General features: G+C 41.5%; 1 protein-coding gene and 1 non-coding gene across 5 annotated transcripts in view; both read right to left on the reverse strand.

The window, feature by feature from the left end:
- The window catches only part of LOC6581495 (cyclin-dependent kinase 14), a 128691-nt gene that overhangs the window by 1496 nt on the left and 101445 nt on the right, over nt 1-25750 (reverse strand). For 2 of the 4 annotated variants that reach the window (XM_002007187.4, XM_032730867.2), the window contains 7 exons: nt 18224-18262; nt 10940-11157; nt 9319-9410; nt 4719-4893; nt 4371-4632; nt 2239-2451; nt 1952-2131 (listed from right to left, as the gene is read on the reverse strand). In XM_002007187.4, the coding sequence (XP_002007223.3) occupies nt 1952-2131; nt 2239-2451; nt 4371-4632; nt 4719-4893; nt 9319-9410; nt 10940-11157; nt 18224-18262 (1179 nt within the window). The remainder of the gene's footprint in view (nt 1-1951; nt 2132-2238; nt 2452-4370; nt 4633-4718; nt 4894-9318; nt 9411-10939; nt 11158-18223; nt 18263-25750) is intronic. The other 2 variants (XM_032730866.2, XM_032730868.2) reach the window with 1 other exon arrangement.
- Nucleotides 10433-10498, reverse strand: LOC116804413. Its single transcript, XR_004364414.1, has one exon. It is a non-coding gene; the product is annotated as a U7 small nuclear RNA (small nuclear RNA).

The following is a 25750-nucleotide window of genomic DNA, read 5'->3' on the forward strand; positions in this document are numbered from 1 at the left end:
CCGCAACACAGTGGTAGAGAGAGGGAGTGATAGAGAGCGAGGGGCAGGGGCGGAGTGAGTGAGCCAATCGCGCTATTTGATGAGCAAACCCCAAAAGTTATAAAGCTGAAATGCTGTGCCCTAATGAGTGCCTGCACCTGTGCGATAAATCCGAGCTGTTTACAATTTTGACCAAAATTAGCATATTTACTAAAGTACGCAAATAGTCGGAGAGTCGGACGGATGTGTTTACAAATCAGCGTTAATCACAGTTTAAGCGCACATTAAGCTACGCAGTCATTAAGTGGACATGAGGGATGCTGCGTGAGAGAGAAGAGAGTGAGAGAGAGGGGGGGGAGGGAGGTAGAGTCTGCTCTACCTCCCACAAATGCACTGTCTGCTCTGCTCTGCTCTGTTGTCCGACTCTAACCAAATGCACTTGGCAAATTGCAATGCTCGCTGCGTTTCGTATTCCATTTGGTCCACCAAATGCTTTTTCGAGGCTTCGGGCTAAATGTTTTGCCATTTACAATTGCAAATCGAAGCGAGAGCTAAATTAAGGCAAGCTCAAAGCACAAAAAAAAAAAAAAAAAAAAAAATTAAAAGTTCAGTTAAAATATATTTGGCTTAAACGACTTTAGCTGCATGTGGATTTGGCTAGGATCATTTGGAAGAGCTCTCGTTTGACTAATGGCCAAATGGTAATGCGCGGATAGTAAAAAGGAGAGTGTACATATATAAATATATATTTAAGTAGTATATAGATATATATGACAAATATATGCAGTAAATACATATACATATATACTAAATAATATATAACTGTATCTGCTTTGGCAGCCACGGACTGAGAAGGCTTTAAAGAGTAGTAGAGACTTGAATATATTCATATATGACTGGGAAATACCGGAACCACTTGTACAGCGCTGCTATGCCACACCCACTTTTCCATACAACTCATAGCAAAGTGTTCTTAATTTAAAATTTAAAATTCTTCGCATATATTTGAATAAACTTGCCTTTATGGAACGATTCTTTTTCTAGTGAACATGTTAAAAGATTTTATTAAACTATAAATTAAATCTTAGTAGCAGAATTGTATTGAACAGTGTAATTAATTTTGTGGTAAAACTGCTCGGATTATTTGCTCAGCTGGATAACAATATTTAAACCGCCTCGGCCATAGGAAAGTTATTCTAGTAGTAGAGCAAAAAAGTCTAATTAAAATCGAATTTCGCTTCGCTTGACAAAAATTTTAATGTGCTTGAACTACTCAGAAAGCCCAGCTCTGAGCAAAATGAAGCAACAATCTCTGCTGCCATAAAGACTCTATTGTTGTCAGCGTTCTGTTGTTATCAAGACTGTAAAAAAGTTTATATATGAATAGTTTATTTCATATAGATAAACAGTGAATGAAAAGAAATGCTGAAGTTTTTCGACTGCAGTCTTGCTGCTGCTCCTCCTGCTGCTCCTCTATGCCTCCTTATTTTCGCTTGCTTTGTCTGTTGATTTTTTGGGCATATTCAAAGTGTCTTGTGGCAAATTAACTAGTTGCTTGCGAACAGCATTTTCACTTGGCCAACACAAATGGCTGCTGCTGCCAACTTGCGACTTGTTGCGAAAGGAAACTTTTTCGCCGTAGCCGTAGCCGTAGCCGTAGCCGAAGGAGCACACAAATTAAAACACAAAAAGTGTAATTACTGTTAACTGTAGACAGCGGCAGATTGTTGTAGTAGCTGTGGCTGTTCTTGGCCAGGCAAACATTGGTTAAACAAACAGCAACAAGGCCAACTTTGTGGCACTAACTTCAAATGAGTTGTAGCTCAATTTCGGGGCCGAAGTGGGCGGGGCAGGAGCACAAACAAATTGTCGTGTTGCACTTTAATTGGATTTTTTTTTTTTTTTTTTGTTGGTGTTCTCAATGCGACGCGACTTGTAAATATTTAATATGGAATGTAATTGAATGTCTTACCGTCTGGCAATTCGTAGAGTTTCTTTGGCAATTGCGCAAAGTAGGGATGCTGCAGTGCCTCGTCGGCGCCGATGCGCTGCTCGGGATTGAGCTGGAGGAACGCGTTCGCTATCGTCTCGCCCTCGATGATATCGTACAGCCGTGGAAAATTGTGACCCAGTTTTCGTGGTCGATAGAAACCTAGTCAGTGTAAAGAAGGTTCAATTAGTCTCCCTCTCTCTCTCTCTCTCTCTCTCTCTCTCTCTCTTCTTTTACTAAGTGAGGATGCTGCCTGGCCAATTACTTACCCAGCTTGTGTGGTTTATAGCCGGGAAAATGTGTGACGCCCTGCCACGTGTCCTCGGTGGGCGTGCCAAGCAATTTGAATATCTTGTCCAGCTGATCGTATGTATCACGTATGCCCGGAAACGTTGGCATACCAGTCACCATCTCCACAAATATGCAGCCAACGCCCCACATGTCCAGCGACGTCGAGTACTCCGTGCTGCCCAGCAGAACATCTAAATGGGAGAGAGAGAGAGAGATGGGAGTGGGTGTTAGGTTCGTTAGGTAAATGTAGTTTTTTCTATGGGAATAAATTGCAATTTTAAATAAATAAACAGAGCTGTTGCCCGAGAGGCAGTCGGATGACAGCCTGACACACTGACTGACAGCCATGCAGAGGTCGTCTTAGCGCTTATCTCGGCTGGCCCTAAACAAAGTTTTTACCACACACACACACACACACGCGCATACAAAATAGGGACAGGTGGAACACACTCGACTGGCATGCACTGGACTGAACTAAACTCCAACAGCTCCAATGCTGAGCAAACCACATCCGCACGTTTGCATATATCCATCCACTTGGCTGCAGATGCTGCTCGACTCTATCTCCCCTCTAACCTGGTCAAGAGTTTACTCGTCTGCTCGTCTGCTGCTAAGAAGTGCAGATTAAATTTGTTTAACATGCTTTGACTTGCCCCGTTGAGGTCAGTCGGGAGCCTAGGGAGCAGCATCCAGCTGCTGCTGCTGCTCGAGCAGGAGCCACAGGCAGGAGCAGCCGCTCGACTTCACACAAACTGCTTATGCCGAGGGAATTGCATATTAAAAAATTAACTTTATTCTCTTTACATATCTCACTGTCTCTCTCACATTCTCTGGCTCTATCTGCTTTTAGTGCTATCTTTTTTTTCAATTTTGCGCTGCAAATTGATGAGAATTTTGTTGAGCACAGTGAAAGAGAAAGAGAAAAAAGCAAAGCTAAATGAATTGTTTACCCATCGGACGCTGTCTATTTAGTGGGATATTAAAATTAATCTGCTTTCAGCTCTATGAGGAAACACCAAATTGAAAATGTTTAATGGAAATGCTGGACAAACCAATATTAATCTGCTTTCAGCATGTAGTTGGGCAAATTAATGCAGCTCAATATTATAGAAGCTTGAATTTTGAGTGCTGCATAGCTATCAGCAGAGCTTGTTAGTGCGGTTTGGCATAAGCTTGGGAATTATCAGAGTGAGACGGAAAATCAACAAGATGATTAGGTTTCTGAAAAGCTTCTAGTTCATGGTATGTGAGCTATCCTTTAGGGTAGCAAAGTTGGCCAGAGATAGACGCGTTAGGTTTACCTGAGTTCTGGCAAAGTCTAGAAGCTTAGAAACTACTGGAAAATCGTTTAGTGCTTCAAAAAGTTCAAGATAAGCATTAACATTCCAATGAACTAGTTCATGAGAGATAGACAGTAAGACGAAACTTAACATTAAAATTTTTTAATTAGTTCACTAAGAATGACGTGAATTGCTTGAAAAGGTATAATACATTCACAAAAACAACCAAAATAAAATAAAATACTGCTATCATAGCAAATGAACTAGTTCTTACTGTGAGCTTTTGGTGTCCACTAATTATTTGTAGTTCATTCGCAAAAATTACTCGAAATAAAAAAAATCTGCATTTCCAGCAAATGAACTAGTTCATCCTGTGAGCTATTGGCTTCAATTAATTATTTTTGTATTTAATATATTTAATTTTTATTTCATTTTGCAGTTCATTCGCAAAATACAAAATAGATTTGTGCAATCCCAGCAAATGAACTAGTTCATTCTGTGAGTTCTTAGCTTTAACTAATTATTTTATTTTTTCATAACTAAAAATCGCTCAATGAGTCTCAAATGAACCAGTTCTTTCTGTAAACTTAACATTCCTATACAATTTAACATTAAAATTCTTGGCTCAAACTTCTTATAAGTTTCTATTATATAATCAAGTGCTGCAAATAAACTAGTTCATCTATTCAGTTCACCCATACTTGAGCATTAAATTGCAATCAGCTTTAATTGAACTACTAGTTCACTGAGCGCTATGGCAACCCATTTGTAATGCAAGCAAATATGCAATTATATCAAGTGGCTGGGGCCAGGTCTTCAGCCGCACTCACCTGGTGGACGGTACCATAACGTAACCACTTCATGGGAATACGTATGGCTGGGCACGCTCTTGGCACGGGCCAGGCCGAAGTCGGCCAGCTTCAGTTCGCCGCAGTCGCTGATTAGCAGATTCTGCGGCTTGACATCGCGATGCAGGACGCGACGCTTGTGGCAGTAGGAGAGGCCGCGCAGGAGCTGGAAAAGGAACAGGCGCACGTTGCGATGGTCCAACCCACCCGGATGCTTTTCCATATATTGCGATAGATCGGTATTCTACGAGGCATAACAATAGTTCGATTAGCTCTACATATATATATATATATATATGTGGATATATATTTATCAATCTGTATACTCACCACATATTCAAAGACAAAGGTCAACGTCTCGCGGGTGTGCACGATGTCGTGCAGGGTCACAATGTTGCTGTGTTTCAGTTCTTTTAGCAGCGACGCCTCCCGTATGGCCGTGAATGGTGCGCCCTCCTCCTCCTGCAGCCGGATCTCCTTCAGTGCAACGCGCTGGTAGGTTAATCTGTGCGCGGGGGGCATAGAGGGTGTGTCGTGTGTCAGCAAATTAATAAAATAAATACACAAGTCAAGAGAAACATCCCATAAGAACCATTACGAATTGCCCGAGATGAAAACAAACACGGAATTAGCCAGAGCTCGTAGGGGCCCGGCTCGCATTGTCCTCGCCGCAAGTCATGTAGGGACAAGCTGCATGGCAGGGGCTGAGGCAGGGGCGGCGCTTGGGTCTGGGCGGTTAGGTGTGCGCCGTTGGGTCTTTGCTTACATTAAACGGACATAACGAGCCCAACAAAAATACGCACAAAAATGTGCGGCAAACACTTAAATTAGGATAAGGCCAAGTACAGACGACATGCCAGCCACGCCCCGCACGCCCCCCCCGACGAAACGTAGCAGCCCCTAAGCCGCATATTTGAAGTGTCAAATTAGGTTAAATTATTTGACACCGACGCCGCAGACGGCAGGAATTTATGAGACCTGCTATAGCCCAGGCAAATTCTAATTGGAACTGACTCGGAACTTGGTTAGGCTCCACAAAGGAGAGGGAGGTGAGGAGCGAGCAGGGGGCATGCTAAAATCCTAGTCATAAAGTAGTTGATTTACGTCTGCTGCCAAGTGCCGGCAAAAATTGAGCAAAACTTTTTCGCATGGCTCAAGTGCGGCAGATGCTCATCTCTCTCGCTCCCCTTCTGCCTCTCCCCCTTTCTCACTCTCTTGCTGTCTGATCCACTGGACCGAGGGCTGAGGGTTAATTCAGTTAACTAAAGCGTCGCGATTTCAGCTAATTGGCAGTTGACGTCAGCCACCAAAAAGTGTTTCGACTCCAAGTCACTTTCGCTCGGCTAATGATGATGACATGCGTAATGAGAGGAGCACCAGCCACTGAGTGAAAGATAATGTACTTCAAATTAACCCCGATGGCTAATCAAAGGAAGAATTATCGCATCAAAGGCGGATACAGAAACTTTAGCCTCAGCAAGCATTAGCTAAGGCAATATTGGATAAAGAAATAATATATATATAACTTAACTTAATTTCCGTAATCACATATATTTTGGAAACTTCAATTAGACTTGAATGATATTTTATTAGGGGCAGGCTTGTAGCAGTTAGGTAAATATAAGTTACTAATTAAGTGAACGATAGATTGGTCATAGACGTAGGCAGGACTAAGCGTAGACTAGGCTAAACTAGGTGTATGCTAGCTAAAGGAAAATATTTGTAATTTATGTAAATCTAAAGAAAGTGCTAACATGAAAGAAAACAGAGAATTGTCTAATAATTTTAATCTGGAAATAACTGATACATGTTCACATATGGGAAATAATTGATTATCGCTGAGTCGTCTCTTAATAACTTTAACTCATTAACTCATTAAGGATATGCTCATGAAAGTAAGCACTATCTGACTTTAACTGATCTAAGACTAATTTAAATTTTATTTCAACTCATATATTGCAAATTAAATTTTATTTAATATTCATTTATTATTATACTAGAAAAAATCTAAAAGAAATTACTTCTATAACTCTGAGCTAACCCCATTAAACAACTCCTCAGATAAACCCTGTCTTCATTTTCCACTTCCCCATTTGCCAAGTACTTGTAAAACGGAATACCATTTTGATAGGCATAAAACATTCTGGGGCTTATCTGCCCACACAAATAGCTGTTCCTATTTGCGAAACGCCTACAATTTTATTGGAGCATAAACCAATTTGATGCTGTAACAAGTATGCAGCAAGTGAACTTTTGTTTATATAAATTTTAAGGCTCATTTTTATGCCAACAGCAAACCTCGAGCTGTGCTCGCCTGATGATCTTTTCGAATATCTGCGCCATTCTCTAGGCAAATGTTGCCGTTGAATGCCCGCCAGCCGCAACGGTATCAATTAAGCCTTTTATGCGATAGCAAGTGGTGTTGTTAAGAGCACACACACAACACACACACACACTCGCACATGCACACTTTTATAACCTCCAAAGCGTATGCCATAAAGAGCTTATGTCTGCGCACATCCTGCTACGACAACATCCTTTGGCACTGCTCCTTGGCGACATGCGAAATTTTCATGTAAGCGGCAGCTGCAGAGCAACTCAGGCAAATTACACGACAACAGCAACAGCAACAGCAGCAAGGATACATGACTACAAGGATGTGTTGGCTGGTTTTTCTTAGGCGGGGGGGCGGAGGTGGGTGGCGTCACCTCGCAAGTGCCATGAAAAATGTATGAGAAAGCTGCCTGCCTGCATTTGATAATTTCGAACTGGGTCAACGTTTGAGTAGCTGGGCGTGGCAGGCGTTCGATAAGGGCGCGCCCCCCACCCTATGACAACCATGTCGAAGGATATGGGCCAAACTTTAGTTGCGTTAATGTAATAATAATATGATTTAGTTAAACATAGAAAGAGAGAGGGCGAGAGGTAGAGAGAGGGAGTTGGAGCCCGAAAGTTTTGCCGTCAAGCAGCAAAGTTTGACGCCAGATGGCGCTACTGTTGACAGTTGACCCACTAAATGCTAATCAGACGCGTTAGCTAAACTCGAACAAAGTTCAAGTGCTCGTGCCCAAAGAAAAACACAAACTTTGCCAAGTCCAAACAGAAGTGAAATCATTTATGAAAAATCTCTCAACAATTGACAAGCAAACTCTGAAGGATGGCCGCAATGTAAAGCGCGCATAAATCTTAACAACAGAGAGCACCAAAGGCAAAGGCAAAAGGAAAAGCCAAAGCAAAAGCTAAGCCAAGCAAAAGGCAAAGCACTGACCCAAATTTGCGAATTGCTGCGTATGAAAATGCTAATCAGCAGGCCAAGCCGAGCGAGCCAAATTTGGCTTGAATGCAAAGCCAACAACGGCTCACAAGTTGTCATACAGCGCCAATTTTCATTTACATTTTCCATTTTCTATTTTCCATTTTCCATTTTGGCATTTCACCATTTCCCTAGTTCCCCATTTGCACAGTTCTTGGCCACGTTTCCTGCTTGGCCCAGATAAATTAGAGCGAATTAATTGCATTCCGAATAAACAAAGCTAATTGGAACTCATTTCGCATGTGGCTCGACGCTCTGCATGCCAAATGAGAAGCCGAAACCAAAGAAAACACAACTTTTCCTTGTTATTCACGTAAATGCTAAATGCCCATTGTCATAGGCGGAGTTCGGCCTGCAGCTGCTGGGAGTTGGAGCCGAGCTGGGAGCCGGCTCTGCAAATGATTGTCAAATAAATCAGCAAAGGAGGCAGCGGCAGCAAAAGTAAGTCGGCGACGCCAATGCAACTGACAGCCACTGGGTATTCATCATGTGGCACCCTCCCTCACTCCACCCACTCCACTGCCACTCCACTCATTGCTTGTAAATGTAAGTAGCCCGCCCCCGCCCGCATTGCCCTGCTGGCTGGCCTGTCAAAAAGGTGACGAAGCTTGTTTTTGTTGCCGGCGCTCATTTGTCAAATTATGAGCGACGCAGCTCAAGAAAATCAGAGCCGGCGCAAATGAGCCGGCATTTGTTAAGGAGCAGGAGAGCGAGCAACTGGAAGGAGGCCGAGGCCGCTCGGCTGCCAACTCAATTGTGTCAAAGCGAGCGGCAGAGAAAAGGGTTACGCAGGGACTTTGAAAAGTGCGTTAAGAAACCCAAAAAGCCAAAACAACAATTGTGAGAGTCCAAAATAACAGCAGGAGTAGGAGCAGCAGGAGCAGCAGGAGTAGCAGCAGCAGCAACAGCCACTACCATGGTAGGTATTTTGCCAACAGAGTATTGTTTTTTTCTTTTTTTCTAAGCCTGCCTTGCCCCATTGTTGCACTGCTGCCCATTGTTGGGCATTTCCCGCTCGCAGAACCTGCCCCAGCGCCTGATTGATAGCCGCATTTGCATAGGACAAAAAGAAAGTAGGAAGCTGCGACTGTGTCTGTGTCTGGGCTGCTGTAATGAGCCTCTGCCAGCAGCTCCACATAAATAGTATATATAGTGTATATATAGGACGCTGCATGGCAAATGAGCACACAGCCGGATGCAAAACGGCAACAGCAAAACGATAAAGAAACAGTGAGAGTGAGAGAGGGAGAGGCAGAGGGAGAGGGAGAAAAGAGGAATAGCAAGTGCTGCTCGAGCAGCATTTGTAAATAAATCAAGAGAAAATGGCGGGCGGCATTGTCACACAATTTTGCTTAAAAGGCATTTGATTTAGGCGCAGCAACTGTAAAGCTGACAGGATGGGACGCAACCTACAAAATACAGGACATGTCCAACCCGTTCGTCAGCCTTGAAGCTCGTCAAAATTCATGGAAGGCAGCAGAGCAATAATTTTGCTTAACCCACTGACATGGCAACCCAATTTGAGGACCGCAACTTGATTTATGGCACTCAGTTGGGACCCCACTAGAAACTTACATATATATTTACGTCTATGTGCGTGTGTGTGTGTGTACTCACTTGCTAAATCCTTTGTAGACTGTCGCATAGGAGCCCTCGCCGAGCGGTTCCAGCTTAACATAGGCCTCCTGCTTGCCGAAGGGTGAGTCGCCCTGTGAAGAGAGAGAGAGAAACATGGAAAAATAAATAAATAAAGTTGTAATTAGCCAAAACTTTTCCAAGCTGATCTTAATTTATGGAAACGATTCTTATAAATCTTAAGTTAAATTGTTTTCAACTGCCGCCTGAAAGTATGCAGCGAGCTGTGTTTGATTTGCCGCTCAAAAGTAGGCAATACAAATTTGCATTGTCAAAGAAGCGTAATTTGTGCTTATTGTTCCAATTCCGAGAACAAAAACAAGACATAAATGTGAACATATACATAAATGGGGTATATATAATTGGACCTTCACTAAGCCACTTCCTTTTTTTTTTTTGTTATATCTAAGCACAATTGTTTTGTATGATGTAAACCATTTGGTGGAGTTCTAGACCTTTTCAATTAATCAATTCTAGACTCATCCGTTTGAGTGCTTTGCTCAAAAAGTAACTCCCATTTGAATATTATTCTCTAATTGTGGTTGAAGCAAAAATTGTTTGGATGTCTGCTTCGGGAAGCTGTTCAATTGTACTTTCATCTGCTTCTTCAATTTCGAGTAACAAGTTAAGCTCTGGTTTATAGTATGGGAGGAGTTCTTCTCTTTGTCTAATATTACATTATATAATTATATTTATATTATCTGAATATAATATATGGTCTCACATATCTGTGTTGTCAGCTTTTTTTTTTTTTTGTATATTTATTTTAAGCGCTGAATCTGTACAATGCAAGTTTAGCACCTTAACAACACAATTAGATTATTTATATAGAACTTAACCTTCTGATGTATTCAGGAGGAGAGAACATTTCATTTACACGACCAACCCGCAATTTCGTTGAGATCTTAATAATATTGATCATAGGGCAGAGTCTCCAAATTGGAGTCCTCTTACATTTCTCCCCACACTATTTAATATTAATCAAAGCTGACTTTTCTCTATACAACCATCTTTTACTATTGTTTGTGATCTTATTAGAGTTTTACTTTACCATATTCAATGGTTAAACTGCTCAACATTTAAATGCATTTATTTATTCGGAACACTCAGTGCCAAGGCAAAGGGTCCCACCAGGACAAATTTCAAAGAGATAAAAATATTTTCAATGGCTTAACACAGCTCAACGCTGTGCACTACACTCGAGCGCAGCTACAACCAGTTGAGAATTGTAAGCGCACAAATGTGAAAAAACGCGCACAGAAGTATGCAATGATTTATTCGCAGTTGAGTGTGTTTGTGAGTGTGTGTATGTGTGTGTGTGTGTGTGTGTGTGTGTGTGTGTGTGTGTGTGTGTGTGTGTGTGTGTGTGTGTGTGTGTGTGTGTGTGTGTGTGTGTGTGTGTGTGTGTGTGTGTGTGTGTGTGAGTGTGTGTGAATGCGTGTGTATGTGTGTGTGGGTGTGTGCGAGTGTGTGTATGAAGAGATATATCAAATGACCAGCGATAAATTACAGTTAGACAAAGTGAGTGAGCATAAATTGATTGAAATTGATTGAGTGAGAGGAAAAATGCATTTGCTGCTGCTTTTCACTTCACTCTACTTACCCCAAATGCACTGAAACGTTTTCGTCGCGGAAGCGGATCCTGTTTGTTGAGAAAGACCTCGGACTTGGGTCTGGGCGGCTTCTTGGGTCGCATGACGACATGCGAATGGTACTTCATCTCCTCCCTGATATCATCGTCCAGCAGCTTGCTGTCCGACGAGACCGACAATTGTCGCTGTACGCGATCATGATGGTCGGTGCTGTCCGTGCTGCGCCAGTCTGCAAAGGGAAGAAGAAGAAGAGAGAAGAGTAGAGTCATCAAAAAGTGAGCAAAAGCAAGAAAGGAAACAGCTTAATGAGATTGTACAAGTGCTTGGAGTAGACTACTTAAAATCTAAATTAGTGTCCCACACACACACAGAGGGAGAGAGAGAGAGAGAGCGAGTGTCAAAGGAAAGAGGGAGTAAAGGTAAGAGGAGCATGAGAGAACAAAGCATAAGCCAACAAATGGCCAGTTGCAGGCTGGCTGAAGGACCTTCAAGGAGCGCAAAAAAGGATTTGGGGCTCGGCATAATGAGGCCACAGCCACGCCCCCAATGACGAGCGACCTGCCAGTTGTTGGCAAGTTTGCTCATTAACCCAAGTGACCGAGGGGGGCTAAGGGAGGGCCAAAGGTGGCTGCATCATCCTCATCATCATCATCATCAATGGGCAGCCTTGAAACCGTTGCATGCAACAACTCTGCGGCCACTGTGGCAACTCTGCCATGTTTGCACAGCGGCAACCGAAACCGAAAACCGGAACGAATCGAATCCGCTGCAGCTCTGCATAATACAGCTGGCAAATATAATAAAAATGTTTCAAAAGGTATAAATGTATAAGTGTGTGTGTGTGCGGGTGTGTGTGTGTGGCAGCAGGTGGCAGCCAGTTCAAAGTTGGTCTAGGACAAACTTTTGTTGCAATTGTAGTTGAGGGGCGTGGCAGCTGCTGCTGCTGCTGCTGCGGCAGTGGGTCACCTAGTAACCCGATGATATTCATTGACTTGGGAGCGTGTCAGCCAGCGTGTCCCTAGCTGTCTTTCAATTTGCTTTAGCAATTTGTTTGCATTGCCACTGCCACGCCCACACAGCACAGGTACATTGCCCGTGCGGGCGGACTTCTCTCTCACTCCCACTCCCACTCCCACTCTCTCTCTCTCTCTTTCTCTCTCTGTACTTGGCTTCGCCCCGGTTTGTTTGGCTTTCTATTTGAGCACTAATTACATTTTAAATTATGTTTGCTTTTGGCATCGTCGTGGCTGCTGCTGCTGTGAATGCAGTTGCTATCGTGACTGTTGCTCTGACAGCTGCACACACACACACACACACACACACACACAGGTGTGTCTGTGTATCTTTGTGGCTTTATTGAAATATTTATATAATATAGTTGTGGCTGGCGGCTGTTGCCAGCGCAGTTTCAGTCGCGTTTCGCGCAAATTGGTTTTGTTGCAGCCCTCGAAGAGTGGGCGTGGCGGCACGTGTGCATTTCATGATATATAGTTCAATGCAAGCGAGCGTAAATAATAGAAGCGCGTGAGTCACGAGCTAAATTTTAAGCAACTTTTACTGAAACTTAAAGCTGCCGCCCACCCCGAACTGTTAAGTTTGCCTCATTTGCGATGCATAATTTCGCATTTCCTTGCCTGCGCACAATGATCAAGTAAGTCCCCGGTGTAACACTCGCTTAAACTCGTCTTTCAATTTCCCCAACTTAAGCTTTCATTGAATTGCATTTCCGTTGGGCTTCTAACCCACATTTCCGAGCAGAGCTCGCAACACCTACTCATATATGCACACAGACACACACACTCACACACACAAGCATTCATGCCACAGTCAATGGCCTGACCATACTAAGAGAAAGAAAAACTCCATTTAGGAAACTGAGCGTTCAAGAAGGTCTTCCAACTCTATCTGCTTTCACCTCGTGTTATTTTTTTTTTCACGCCTTCCCAAAGCAGCGCAGGGCACATGAAAAGCAGTTCTAGCTGAAAGTTCTGTACTAGAAGTTACCCTGGAGTCATTGTATATAAGCTTTAAGCAGTTCGTAAGAAATTTACTACGTTTTTCTTTCTCATGGAACTGAACTTTGAACTGCTAAGAAGTTGTTTTCTTGGCAATCAATTTGGCAAATTTCAACAAGAATCTTCACTAAATCCATAAACTATATATACTTTTATAACTCTTGACAAATAATTCTAAATAAAAAGATCTAAAATATTGTCAGCAAGTTCTATATATAATCATATATCTAAATATCATTATCAAATGACAGATTAGTGATGACTACTTAAAATCAGATTAGTGATGTGTATTTATCTGTCATTTGATAATAATATTTATATATATGATTATATATTAATACTATTCTCTGATATTCCTCTGTTTCTCGCTCAAATCTAAAGTGCTAAATGTTATGACTTTTCATAATAGTCATTTTAAGGCATAAACCGTATCCTGATCTCGTCTGCCGCCCATCCCGTCAACTATCGCGCCTTCAGCAAACTCTTACCCACATTTTATGCGCACAGGGTATACAGTCAGTGAAGAGATGGAGAAGTAGGAAAAAACTAAATAAAAACCAAATTTAATATGCGCGCACAAGATGCTCGCTGTGGATGGCGCTTCCTGTTGCCTGTTGCCAGACAGTCAAACAGAATGTTGAGAAATTACTAACATAAAAATTAAAAATTCAACAGCAGCCGATTGTGCGAGGCGAGGCGAGACGAGGTGGAATGACGTAAGGCAAAAGAAAAAAAAAAAGAAAACTTTTGGGCAAACTTGCCGAGGATAACAGGATATCAGGATATTAGGATATGAAACGCTGCCTTCACGAGAACGGACGCTCGTTGAAAGCTAATCCGACTGTGAATCGCATATGGCACACACACAAACACACACACACACACACACATGGCATATGTACATATTAGACGAAGGCAGTGCACAGACATTTGCTATGAGCGTTCCATGGCAAATGTTGAAGGCGATTAAATGCGCAATATGCGCCATAAATGAGCCAAATAAAAGAAAAGAAAACCAAGAGGAAAACTTGAATGAGAACAAAAAATTGAAATAAAGAAAAAACAGATATTGAACGAGTAGAGCAAGCAGCCGCCGAGTGCTGCTCCAGCTCCAGCCAAATCTCATCTCATGCCAGTGCCTCAAGCAGACTTCTCTCTCTCTCTCTCCCCCTCTCTCTCTCTCTGTCTGTCTGTCTGCTCGATGACATTGTCGTCCTGGCAGCCGTCTTGGCTACAGCTCAAGCAAAAGGGGCAAAGGGGCTGGGCACATAGATGAAAGCCATTTGATTTGCAGAAATTGACTGAGCATTGGCAAAGTGGCTGTAAAATTGGAAAAATGACTCGCAAGGCAAACGACTTTTAGCGCTCTTCTACTACATATTTGCTATATTAGAAAGTTCTGAAAATTCCAATAGTTGTGTGTGATTATTCCGTTGCGAGTGCCAACAATGCCAATGGCAATGACAATTCCGAGACACAAACTTGGCGCATATCAAAGGAGCAAGCGATAATCATTTGGCAATGATAATGCCAATGCGAAATGGCCATGCTAATGGAACAGTTGGCAACGCTTACCGCATCGTGTGGGTGTTACATACATGCATACATACACATGTGTCTATCTATTGATTAGGGTGGCTTTGCTAACTAGGGCAACTGGAGCAGCGCTCTAATGGCGCTCGAGCACATATTGCATGCAAGTTGTTTATGACTTTAACAAGATTCGCGACAATGGTTTGTGATGTTGCTTAAGCGATCTGGCAACACCGAACAATATTGCATGCTTGTTAAGTGGGCTGCGCTTGAATATTACATAAGATATCTCTGAATACCTAAGCTCTATTTATATTTTACGCGATTCCTTCGTTTACCCAATGAGGGTAGAGATTCTGTCTTCTTCTTCTTCTCTGTAGAGTCTTTATGTTTTGTCATTCTTCTTTTTCACTACCATCAAGTATACCTACCTCTACTTTCTCTCCAACTCTCGCCCTTCTTTAGTTTACAAACCACTTGCTCAGATCAGAACTTCACAATTCTGTCAAAATTAATACTTAAAGTTCTTCCTCGCTCACCTCTACTTTACAAACTATCTTATGGCATACAAGAAATGTTATTTACATCTTCTCTCCCTCCCACCCTCTCTCTCCCACTCACTCTCTCTCTCCTTCCATCATTATGGTTACTTCCTCCTGCTTTTTTTTTTTACAGCATTCATAAAGTTATATAGCCGGTTTTTGGTACTGCACTCAAGCGCAGCGAGCAGTTCCCCCACTTTGTCTGTCGTCACGGTCCTTTCGGAACTCCTTTAACGCCTTTATGCTTAAGTTTTATTGCGTTACACACTAAAATCTCTCGGGCGAATAACTTGAAATGCAAACAGAAATCAGAACAGGAAACGGTTCACAAAAACAACAACTGAAATAAAATGATAAACCAAGGAGAGAAAAAAGTAAAGAAAATGAAAACTGAGTGCAGAAAATTCGCGCATAAAATGAAAACAATGAAAATTATGCAAGCGCGTTACATCAGCCGAGGAAAAGTAGAGGCAAAAATAAGAAAAAAATGGAAATAACACAGAAATGCAAAAATGTGTCATACAAAAAACGGAAATGATAAAAATAGCGGGTGCTGAAGCAGCAGACTGTGAAGGAGACAGGACGAGGAGTAGCCTGTCTCTGATGCTGCTGCTGCTGCTGCTGCTCCTGCTCCTGCTGCTGATGCTGCTCCTGCCGCCTCTTGGCGGCGGTCATAGTTATGCAAATGCTATGCAAGGATGTCACGTCCTGCTGTGACTTAAAGCCAGCCAAACACTTGCACGCACACATGCGACCCCAGTGGGTGGCTAAATTGTATCTTTCCCCAGGGTCTTCATACATATTTTTCTCTGTTTTTGCATATTATTCGCAATTTCTGTTTACTACTCGTATTTGTTTTTGGCTTTGCGGCATTATTTATGACTCCTGCCCAGGGCGGCAACACACTATCATAAAAAAATCACAGCACACTACGTTGACGAGTGGGTCAGACACGCCCACGCAGGCACACAGCCACACGCACCACATACATCAGTTAGTGTGTCGCCTATAAAACAGAAATGAGCTAAACATAAAAAAATTTTTACTTTTCATTTGCATAAGTACGCGGGGCACGTAATGCGTGAGAATTTATGCTTCTTGTATTGCTCAAGTGCACTATGAAACATTGTTTTTTATGATTATTATTAATATACCCTGTACTTGATGGGCGTCAACCAGATATGGGCGACTGTTGATAGTTAAAGTGGCTGGCAAAAAATTTCTACTGCTACAGCTGTAAAATTTATAGTTTACATATTCTTATCAAATTATTTAAGAGGTATTCGCTAGTCGCGTGGATTTTTACTGGTACGAAATATTGTTGCAATTACAGTTCGATTATGATTATGATAGACAGCAAAGATTCTGCATTAAATGGTCTTTAAATTTTTTTAAGGAGTATCTGTTAGTCGAGCTGTTATCTATAATATATATAACACATTATAACACTAGCTGAATATATAAATCAAGAAGTTTGCATCAGTTAGCCTTAACCACTTATAACTATGCCATCTCATGCTCTATAAACATTCCCCAGCTTTGCGCGGTATCTGCTAGTCATAACAACTCTAAATATTTTATCTTTCTTATTCATATGCGCGTGTCACGCGTTTGCGTAAAAATTTAATAAAACAAACATTCGCTCAACTCGTTGAAGCATACGCCGAAAACCCCTTTGGCTCGCTCCATGTCTAGCCAAAATAAATAAAATAGATAGCAAATGGTGAGCGTATACATATTTATGCGCCGGGGTGTATCTCTAGAGTGGGTATTTCCTCTGCTGGTGCTCGGTCAGCGACAGGAAATACAATTTTGATAAATGCAACAGCACAACGCGCTTCAGCACGATGGCCATCGACAACGCATTTCAAATTGGGCAACCAGCCACGCCACACAGCCCACCGCCCACCGCCCACGGCCAGAGTGCCAGCTTTATCTCTGGCGACATCAAGTGTCCTCCAGCTGAAACATTTGCGCCGTTTTTATTTGCTTGCGAACCGTTTCGCCTTCAACCGTTCGCTGTTATGTTTGTGATTTATTATTCAGGCCAGAAATTAAATTTTCTCTTTTTACAGCAGCCGTCGCCTGCTCTCCTTTGTGTATTTTGGCAGCCCTTTTAGTGTCACACCCACACACACATATATACATATATGCCGTGCCTCCTTGCTTAGTGCCACAAAATTTATTGTGTTGTTGCTGAATTCAATTACGGCGATGATAACCAAAAGGAAAAAAGGACAAGGCCAAAGCCGAGGCGATAGCTCGAGATGGCGACAGGAATCCAGACACCAGACTCTCCAGACTCTAGACTCCAGACAAGTGCAGTCAATGCCAAAGGGATTTTCAATATTGCATCCTTGAATGCCACACACACACACACACACACCTACACACTCCCCACACTCACACACGCATACGCTCTCTAAGCCTCGCAAATGTCTCAATATGAAAATGATAACCCGCTGCGTTTTGTCATTAACTTTAGCCTGTCGACTGCACTCGGCGAGCAAGGACAACGGCACAGGACGACAACGACGACGACGACGACGATGATGATGATGACAAAGGCAAATTCTAATGCCAAACTACACAAACAGAGGGCACAAAGGACATCATATCTATTTTAATGACATTTTGAAAGCTTCTCCCATAAAATATGATTATTTAAATTGCTGCCAAAACAGTAATAACCAAAAGAAAAACACGCCAGAGTGTAGACTAGGAAATGCTCAACTGCAAAATACCCGGAATACCATGCTGAGCGTAGAGAGAATGGAATGTGTGGAGCTCAACTTTGAACTATATATACTTACGGGGTATATACAACATAAGTAAAGGGTATATGATAAAAGCTCAATTAAGTAAATATATAGTATCGATAATTATCGAAGAATTTAATCGATACTGAGCTATGTGAGCCATGGGAGCTGCTGGTTCAAGTGTTTAACTTTTCAAGGAATCGCGAATATCGTACTTATGCATATTGAAGAAGTTGCCAGACTTCTCTGTTGCATACTTTCCAACAGTAACAATATACCCCATTTAAAATTTCTATAAGGTATACCAACTACTATTAAAATAACCATCTAAAGCAATTTCCGTTAACAGCATGCAAAAGTTTGAGTTATGCATATAAAAAACTACAAGTTTTAAAGCTACGCATATGACTAATTTAAAGCTAAAAATTTTTGGAGTGCATCATTACCTTGTGGTTTATTATTATCATTTTTCGCAGATTCTTGTGCTAAAAATAAAAGGTAGAAAAAACATATGCAAATTATAATTAAACATTCGTCGCAAAATAAAGTCAATTTTAAGCTAAGCGGAATTTAAGACTAGGTGGAATATTATCAATATAGATAAAAAACATGTGATTGTATAAATGCGTGAGATTTAGATTGAGCAAAAGCAAAACTAAGTAGTTCAATATAATGAGATTTTGATATATTGGTAATGAATTTATATGAAATTTAATATATGGTAAAAGCTTAGAAGATAAGAAGGTGCGAATTTATGTGGTATGATAGATTCTTAATTTAAATTCTATTTAAGGTAAGACTGTAATACTTAAGAAAAATAAATAACATAATGAAAGCAGAAGGAAGTAGTAGAGGCTGATAGACCTAAGGACTGAGCCAAAGGATTTTATAGATGAAGGAGATGGAATAGGAGATGCTATAGAGAAAGAAAAATGTGAAAAATATTTCTTTATCTATGTAAAGTATTTCTTTAGCCATGAAATCGAATGTGATCTGTAAACTCTTTTTCTAATTTTAAGCTATAGATAAACGACTAAATTACAGCCTCATGAGAATCACAGAGAGAGGCACTCTTTACCATTTAAATACATATATTCTAATCTAAGCAAAGCTCTTGATTATTTTATATGCATTTTCATTTCAGAGCAAAAAATTTGTCAATTTATGCAACAACGAAAACTGAATGGCTTAAGGGCTCATGGAGCAAATTGATGTGCAGAGCAGTGCGAGTCTGGTAAAAATATATATATGCAATTTAGACAAGGTGTTTGCTTTTTTCAGTCACACACACCCACACACACAGGTTATTATTGTGCGCATATCGATTTGTAGCTGAAAGTAAATCCACTCACAAAACAGCTATGCTATGGCAGCTATTACACGCTTGTTGGCCAACCAACGAGCAATACTCAAACTTTATCAGCTCTGTCTCCCTCTCTCTCTCTCTCGCTCTCTCTGCGTGTGTCTGCTTGCTGTTAACTTTGTGCACAAATAAAAGCATAAATCGCGCGTAATAATTGGCCAAAAAGCACATTTAATGGCTTATATACCGCGTCAAGGACGCGGCAAGGCAAGGACAATGGCTGCTGTTGCTGTTGTTGCTGCTACTCCTGCTGTTGCTGCAACAGTGAGTCGTTAAGAGATTTACTCCTTGGCCATATTTCTTTTCGCACTCGACTACACCAAGCCCTGGGAAAAGTGGTAAAGAGGTCTCTGAAATTTCGCTCGTATGTTGCCATATTATTGAATAAGAAATTGACATTTGATTAGAGATTTGGACGCTGTGTGTGTGTTTGGATCGACCCCCAGAGTCGAACTCTGTTGTGGCCTGCGGCCACGGCCACGGTTCGGACTTGGACTTGGACTTGGATCGGGCAGCATATCCTTTCGCTCATCACTTCCAATTACCGCTTATTTATTGCTTCATTTTCACTGGCAGAACTCACTTACGCAGCCCAAGGGCCAAGCCAAATTGATTTGTGTCCGTGTGTTTGTGTCTGTGTGTGTGTGTGTGTGTGTGCTTGGATTAAGCTGGCGACCGTTTGAGGATTTGTAGCTGAACTCTTTCCCGGCCATTACTTCTACAGCTAAGGGATTTATTAAGAGAAGCAGCAGCAGCAGCAGCAGCAGTTGGAGCAAAGGAGCAAAGCAAAACTGTTGCCGGTTGATTGTGTTTAATTACTCCAACCAAAGGACAGCCATGTCGAACATTGATTTTCATTTGCGATATAATGAAAAGCGTTTCCAATTAGAAACCAGCAACCGAGCTCGCTTGTTGTTGTGGCCTGCGATTGTTGTTGCTGCTGCTGTAGTTGTTGTTATTAAAAGACGAATCGACACGTACAAACAATTTGCGCGACGTGAGCCAAAACCCTTTCTTTTATTTTTTTTTTTTTTGTTTTTTTTTTTTGTTTTTGTTTTTGGCTCAAAGAGCAGATTTTTAATTGCAGCCAAGTCTGCTTGGCTTTGTTGACAGCAATTTGATTGGACGGCAACAACACATAATTACTCATGCCACATGTTGCACGCCACAAGAAGCGAGACGAATTTTGCCAAAGCAAAGGCCGCCGGGCAAAGGACTTCAATCAACGCTGTTAGCTTTAGGTGTGAATTGTGAAAAAACGAATTTGTTTATTTAATTAAAATTACTTGAATAAGTGAGGGGTGTGTGACGAGCAGACACTGAGTTATGGAATTGTTTGGGATTTTCTTTTGAAGTATGGAAGAGCACAGCAGGCAAATATTGTAGTTGCTTTGACTGAGCTGAAAATGCTGCAGGTGTAAGGCGCCATTGATGTTCGATTTAGCTATTAAGGACCGAGATATACTGCTGAGGATGCTTTATATTGACAAAGCAATTCTAATTGAAAATGTCAAGATAATTGACATAAACAATCTCGCAGTAGAGTCTCTCAAAAATGCATAGCTGAAGGGAATTACTTGGCGTTTCACAAAATAAATAATGCTGAATACATAAATTTAATATTTTTTAATTGTAGAAAATAAATAAATATTCCCAGAGCAATCCCATCTCAGCTTTGCTTACTACAAACAGCAGGTAATCTTTTTTCTTTTATAAATCTTTTAGGTATCAGGATCAGATGTATCAATGCAGGCATCGTAACAGTTTTTCGAGTGCTGCTGATTGTCTGTTTGGCAGCTGATGGATGTGGCTGAAGCGGCTTAAAGCTAAACAACAATAGCACTTTGATGTTTTCGTTCACGTTTACGTTTTCTAATTAACAGGCAAGCCGCAGGAGTAGAAGCAGCAGGCAGCAGCATCAGCAGCAGCAATCGCAGCAACGTCTGCCTGCCTGTGGAGTAGTAAATCCATCAAGTTTCGGGCATACACGTCCGCATGGTCCGCCACATCCTGCCGAGACATGCAGGCAAACACGCAGCAAAGGATATTACTTAACAAATTACATAAAATTACTTTTCTTGTACGTAACAGGCAAACAAAGCAGTCGCAGCAAGCGGGGTAGGGGAGGCCGGCACGCCTCCACAAGAAATCGCTTAACGATTACAGAGCATACAAACAGAGTTTTTGGCAGCGCAGCTGACAGACAGACAGACAGAGAGGCAGAGAGGCAGCCGAGCGGGCTAAGAGATACATAATATGCTGCTGTCAAGTCGAAAAATGTTAGGCCTCAGCTTGGAGTTAAGGGTTGTGAGGGAGTGGGTGGTGGTTGGTGGGTGGCTAGCTGATGGCGTGTGGCTTGGCTTGCTAAGCTTTTTCCACTTTTCGAGAAGCGCTGTTTGCGCAGCGCAAACAAACGTAAAACAACAGCAAAACAAAAACCCAAACAATTGGCGGCATCATTCATCATGAGCCAAAACATATGACAGCATATTTTATACAGCAAGAGAGAGAGAGAGCGAGAGAGAGAGAGAGAGAGAGAGCATGGGTGGGCTTTCCTTCCCCACACACAAACACATACACAGTCAAAATAAAGTTGATGCTAATTAAAAGCCTTGTCTGCTGCATACGAGCTGACAATTATGCAAGACGAGCAGGAGGCGGGAGGCGGGGGGTCGTCGGAGCCGTATCAAGTAACGCAATGGAAAGTCAGCTGTCGAGTTTCCGGTTACATTTAATGAAAATGCCAAACAATATGAATGAAAACAATACGCAACACCAAATAATGCTTGACATAGAGTGGGTGGCGGGGGCAGGCAGGTAACAGGCAGGTAACAGGACAGCAGCTCGCTGGCAGGTGAGGCAAAACGTTGACGTTTTGCTCAAAGAGGCCAACGTAAATGCAATTACTTACTAACGGAAAATTAGTGCTGCCATTGTGCATAAATTGCTCCACACACACACGCACACACGGGGCGTATGCTCGATATACGACTGCGCTTTTGTAGCCAGCTGCCACTATTCCAGCGCCTTTCCTCACCCTCTGCCCCCCCCCACTCTGTGTGTTAAAGTGTGCGCAAATTATGCTCATCATTGTGTGACACAATTAGCGCTGGGGCCAAGCCCGCAGAACGCATGAGGAGCGCAACTTAACCCTAATGGATGCATATGCCGCGCCAGCAACAACAGCAGCAGGAGCAGCAACAGCAGCAGGAGCAGCCACAGCAGCAGCTGCCTGCCACTCGGCAATTTTCTCATTTTTACTGCCATGCAAGTCATTTCATGCATGTGAAATTAGTTTATGTGCGCAATTTCAAAAGCAGTGCACAAAAACGAAAAAACGGGAAAGAGAACCGCCAAAAATTTCACACTAAACGTTGCCCATTATGCAACATTTTGTTGCATGCAGCCGCGCGGCGCACAGGTGCAGGAACAGGCAACAGCCAAAGCGGATAGAGCTGCTAGGCAGGCATTGCATCCGTCTTAACAGTTTCAGTTTAGTTTCTCCTGCTTTTTTTTTTTTGGGCCAACTGCATTTGGTCTTGTGTCTAAGCCTAAGGCGCTTTGCCCAACTGCAGACTGCAAATCCTTTATGCAACTGACTTTGCAGCGAGCTAAGTTTTTGCACAAGCGACAATGCAATTTAGATAAAAACAATGCAAGAGTTTGTTGTTTGGAAAAGGTTTTGCAAGTTTGGAATATGTTTTGCTGCATGTTTCCGAAGGGTGAAGAGTCAAGATAAGTGGGGAAAATGGGAATATAGGAAAAATTAGGCCAGCTATGTTAGCTTGAAACCCTCTTGGATTGTCTTGTTGCTTTCAGTGGGTTCGCTATATTTTAAGTTTCTATATTTCACTGACTCTATATATATAGAATGGCATAGCTTGAAAATAAGAGTTGATCGTTAGATTCCCTATGCTCAGTTCGTATAATCGCTCTGAGCGTCTCGGTTCTTCTCGTTATTGTTTTCTACTGAGCGCCTATGTTCGTTTGAGTATTGCTTGGAGAGCGACACGATTGATGTTCGCTCAAACGATCATCATTCTCACATACACCTGCACGCACACACACACACAATTCACGTAAGCAATTCAACACAAGCTCGCATAAATATCAATGCATATATTAAAGACTTTTGGCGTCGCTCAATTTAACTGAAAAGCCGATGAAATCAGAGAGCATAAAAAAAGTTTCTTTCCGATCACGAACGAGCTCGTTGAAGATCCGAGACTATTGTTTGCTCTCTACGCATTTTCTCAGAGTGTGAGTGAAAGACACTGGCTTGCAGACATCAAGAAACATTTATATATGAGAGCAGCATTAGAAGCTGCATTTAGTAGGGCTCGCTCTCCCTCAGCAGCTGGGCAGCAGAGGAAATGAATAGTATATAAATACAGATCAAGCCAAAACCACCAGTTGCCAGTGTTTAATTTTTAAACCAGTTTTAAATGTACATATATTAATTCTAAGCTCTAAAAAATAAATGTATGCATACACCTAATACATATATACACAAAAAAATTGCCATGCATATATTAATATTCAAGTTTTCATATGCAACTCAGACTCTCTGCTCAAAGTTTGATAGATTCCTCTCTTTCAATATATTTGCCCCATGTCGATGTAGTCAAGCTAAGAGTCAAACCTAATAACATTGATTAAGTTTACACACACAACTATACAAACTCATTCACTAGTTCTCTATGCCTGCTCTGATTGCACAGCCTTTTCCAATCAGACACTCAACTCTAGACCGCTCTAATCAACTTAAATTGCATATTACAACTCACAATCCTTCATCAACTCAATCACAATTCGACAAATTTAGGCAATAAAAACTTAAAGTTCAGCAGGAAATTCATCTATTCAAACATTCATTCTGTTGATTACATCTCACAAGCAGCTGCTGTCATTGAGCTGCTTTGGCATTTATTTATTAACGAATTGTTCTGGCTATTGCACAATTTTTTCTTTCTTTTTTTTTCGATCATCGAAATATTTATCAAAGTCAAAAACATCAATCTACTAGCTGCAATTTGTCCAAACATTATTTGCTTTATGGCCCAGTGGTCAGACGGAAATTGTACAATGGCCAAGAAAATGAATTGATTCCTCATACGAATCGTTGTAGCCACAATACAGGAAACGAGCAGGTGACTCGAAGGGGACTAAGGACGAGCCGCATCCAATTCGATTGCATTGCACTGGGATAAGCCAAAGCCGCAGCAGAAATTCAATTTCGTTGCAGCATTCCCCGTTGCAATCCTTTTATTACAATGATGGAAAGCGAGTGGGGAAAAGGTAGCGAATTGTGGGGAATATTAATAAGCAATAAAATAGTCCATTGACTGTTGTTGCAGCTGCCACATTTATCCATAATATTTTTACAAGCTGCACGGGAAAAAAAACCATTAAAATAAAGGAATTCGCTTCGTTTAAGTAATTGCAAACGCGCATTCTCTGCTGCATTTTTTAATTAACTTCAAAAGGTTTGCTCTGCAAACAGAGGGAGAGAGCAAGAGATAAAGTGGGAGAGAGAGAGAGAGAGAAAGAGCTGCACTGCTGCTCCTGCTATTCCTCCAGCTGCCTGGCTAAGCTCAGCGAAAACAAAAGACACGTACACAATGGCCACGGACAACAGCAATGGCCATAGCACGGCCCGGTCCAAGTCCATCCAAGAGGACGCGAGAAGTGCGTTCGGGACTTAAATGAGACATTCCCTAGGCGAGCATGTCGAGAGTGGACAAAGCAGTGGTCAATAAAGGTGCACAGTGGTGCGATATTATACAAGTGGAAGAAGCTCAAACTGTGAGGAATAAGGTGCAGAAAGAGCTCACGTCAAATTTAGCAGTGTATAAAGTATCGAATGATCGAATATTCGATACATTATACATTTATTAACTTAACATTAACTCTTTCAGCAACTTTGGTCAGCTTATAGCTTACATTAAATTAAAATCGAGTTTTTAGTAAATAAATCGATTAATTACCACTTTTATTTAGAATGGGTTTCGAATTAAAAAATAGATCTATTGATAAGTTTTTCAAAAAATTGAGTAATTATCCTGATAAACTTTATATATATGTATGTGTATATTTTTTGTGAGAAAACATGGCGTTAAAGATATTCCACTCAATATAAATATATGAGTCGACTGACTAAAGATCGATAACAAAGTCGATTGAGTATGGTTTCTAATGATTCTACATCAGTAATTTGAGAGAATATGCATTGAAAAATTAATCGATAGCATTTAATAGCTACAACATCAACAAGTCAGGAGAATGCATATCGATAAATCAATCGATAACAGGTAGTAACTGCATATTCCTTTGTAGATTATAGGCTTCCAGATATCTGAGCTGTCGATTACAAAATTAACTATCAGTTCAGAACATACAGTTTCGATAATTATAGCTAATGAATAATCGGTAAAGTAATCAACAGCCTCTTACTATTATAAATGACATGTCATGTTGTAAGTCAAATCTTCATTAAATTGTTGAAGCCTCCACCTTTCGACAAATAATTCAAGCTCGTCTTTTGCTCAATCAACTGCCAATCGATAACACAACACTGTCGATTATCATATCAAACGCTTTGCATTTCTTG

The sequence above is a fragment of the Drosophila mojavensis genome, unplaced genomic scaffold, assembly GCF_018153725.1.
Source record: "Drosophila mojavensis isolate 15081-1352.22 unplaced genomic scaffold, ASM1815372v1 contig_74, whole genome shotgun sequence".
Lineage (NCBI taxonomy): Eukaryota > Metazoa > Arthropoda > Insecta > Diptera > Drosophilidae > Drosophila > Drosophila mojavensis.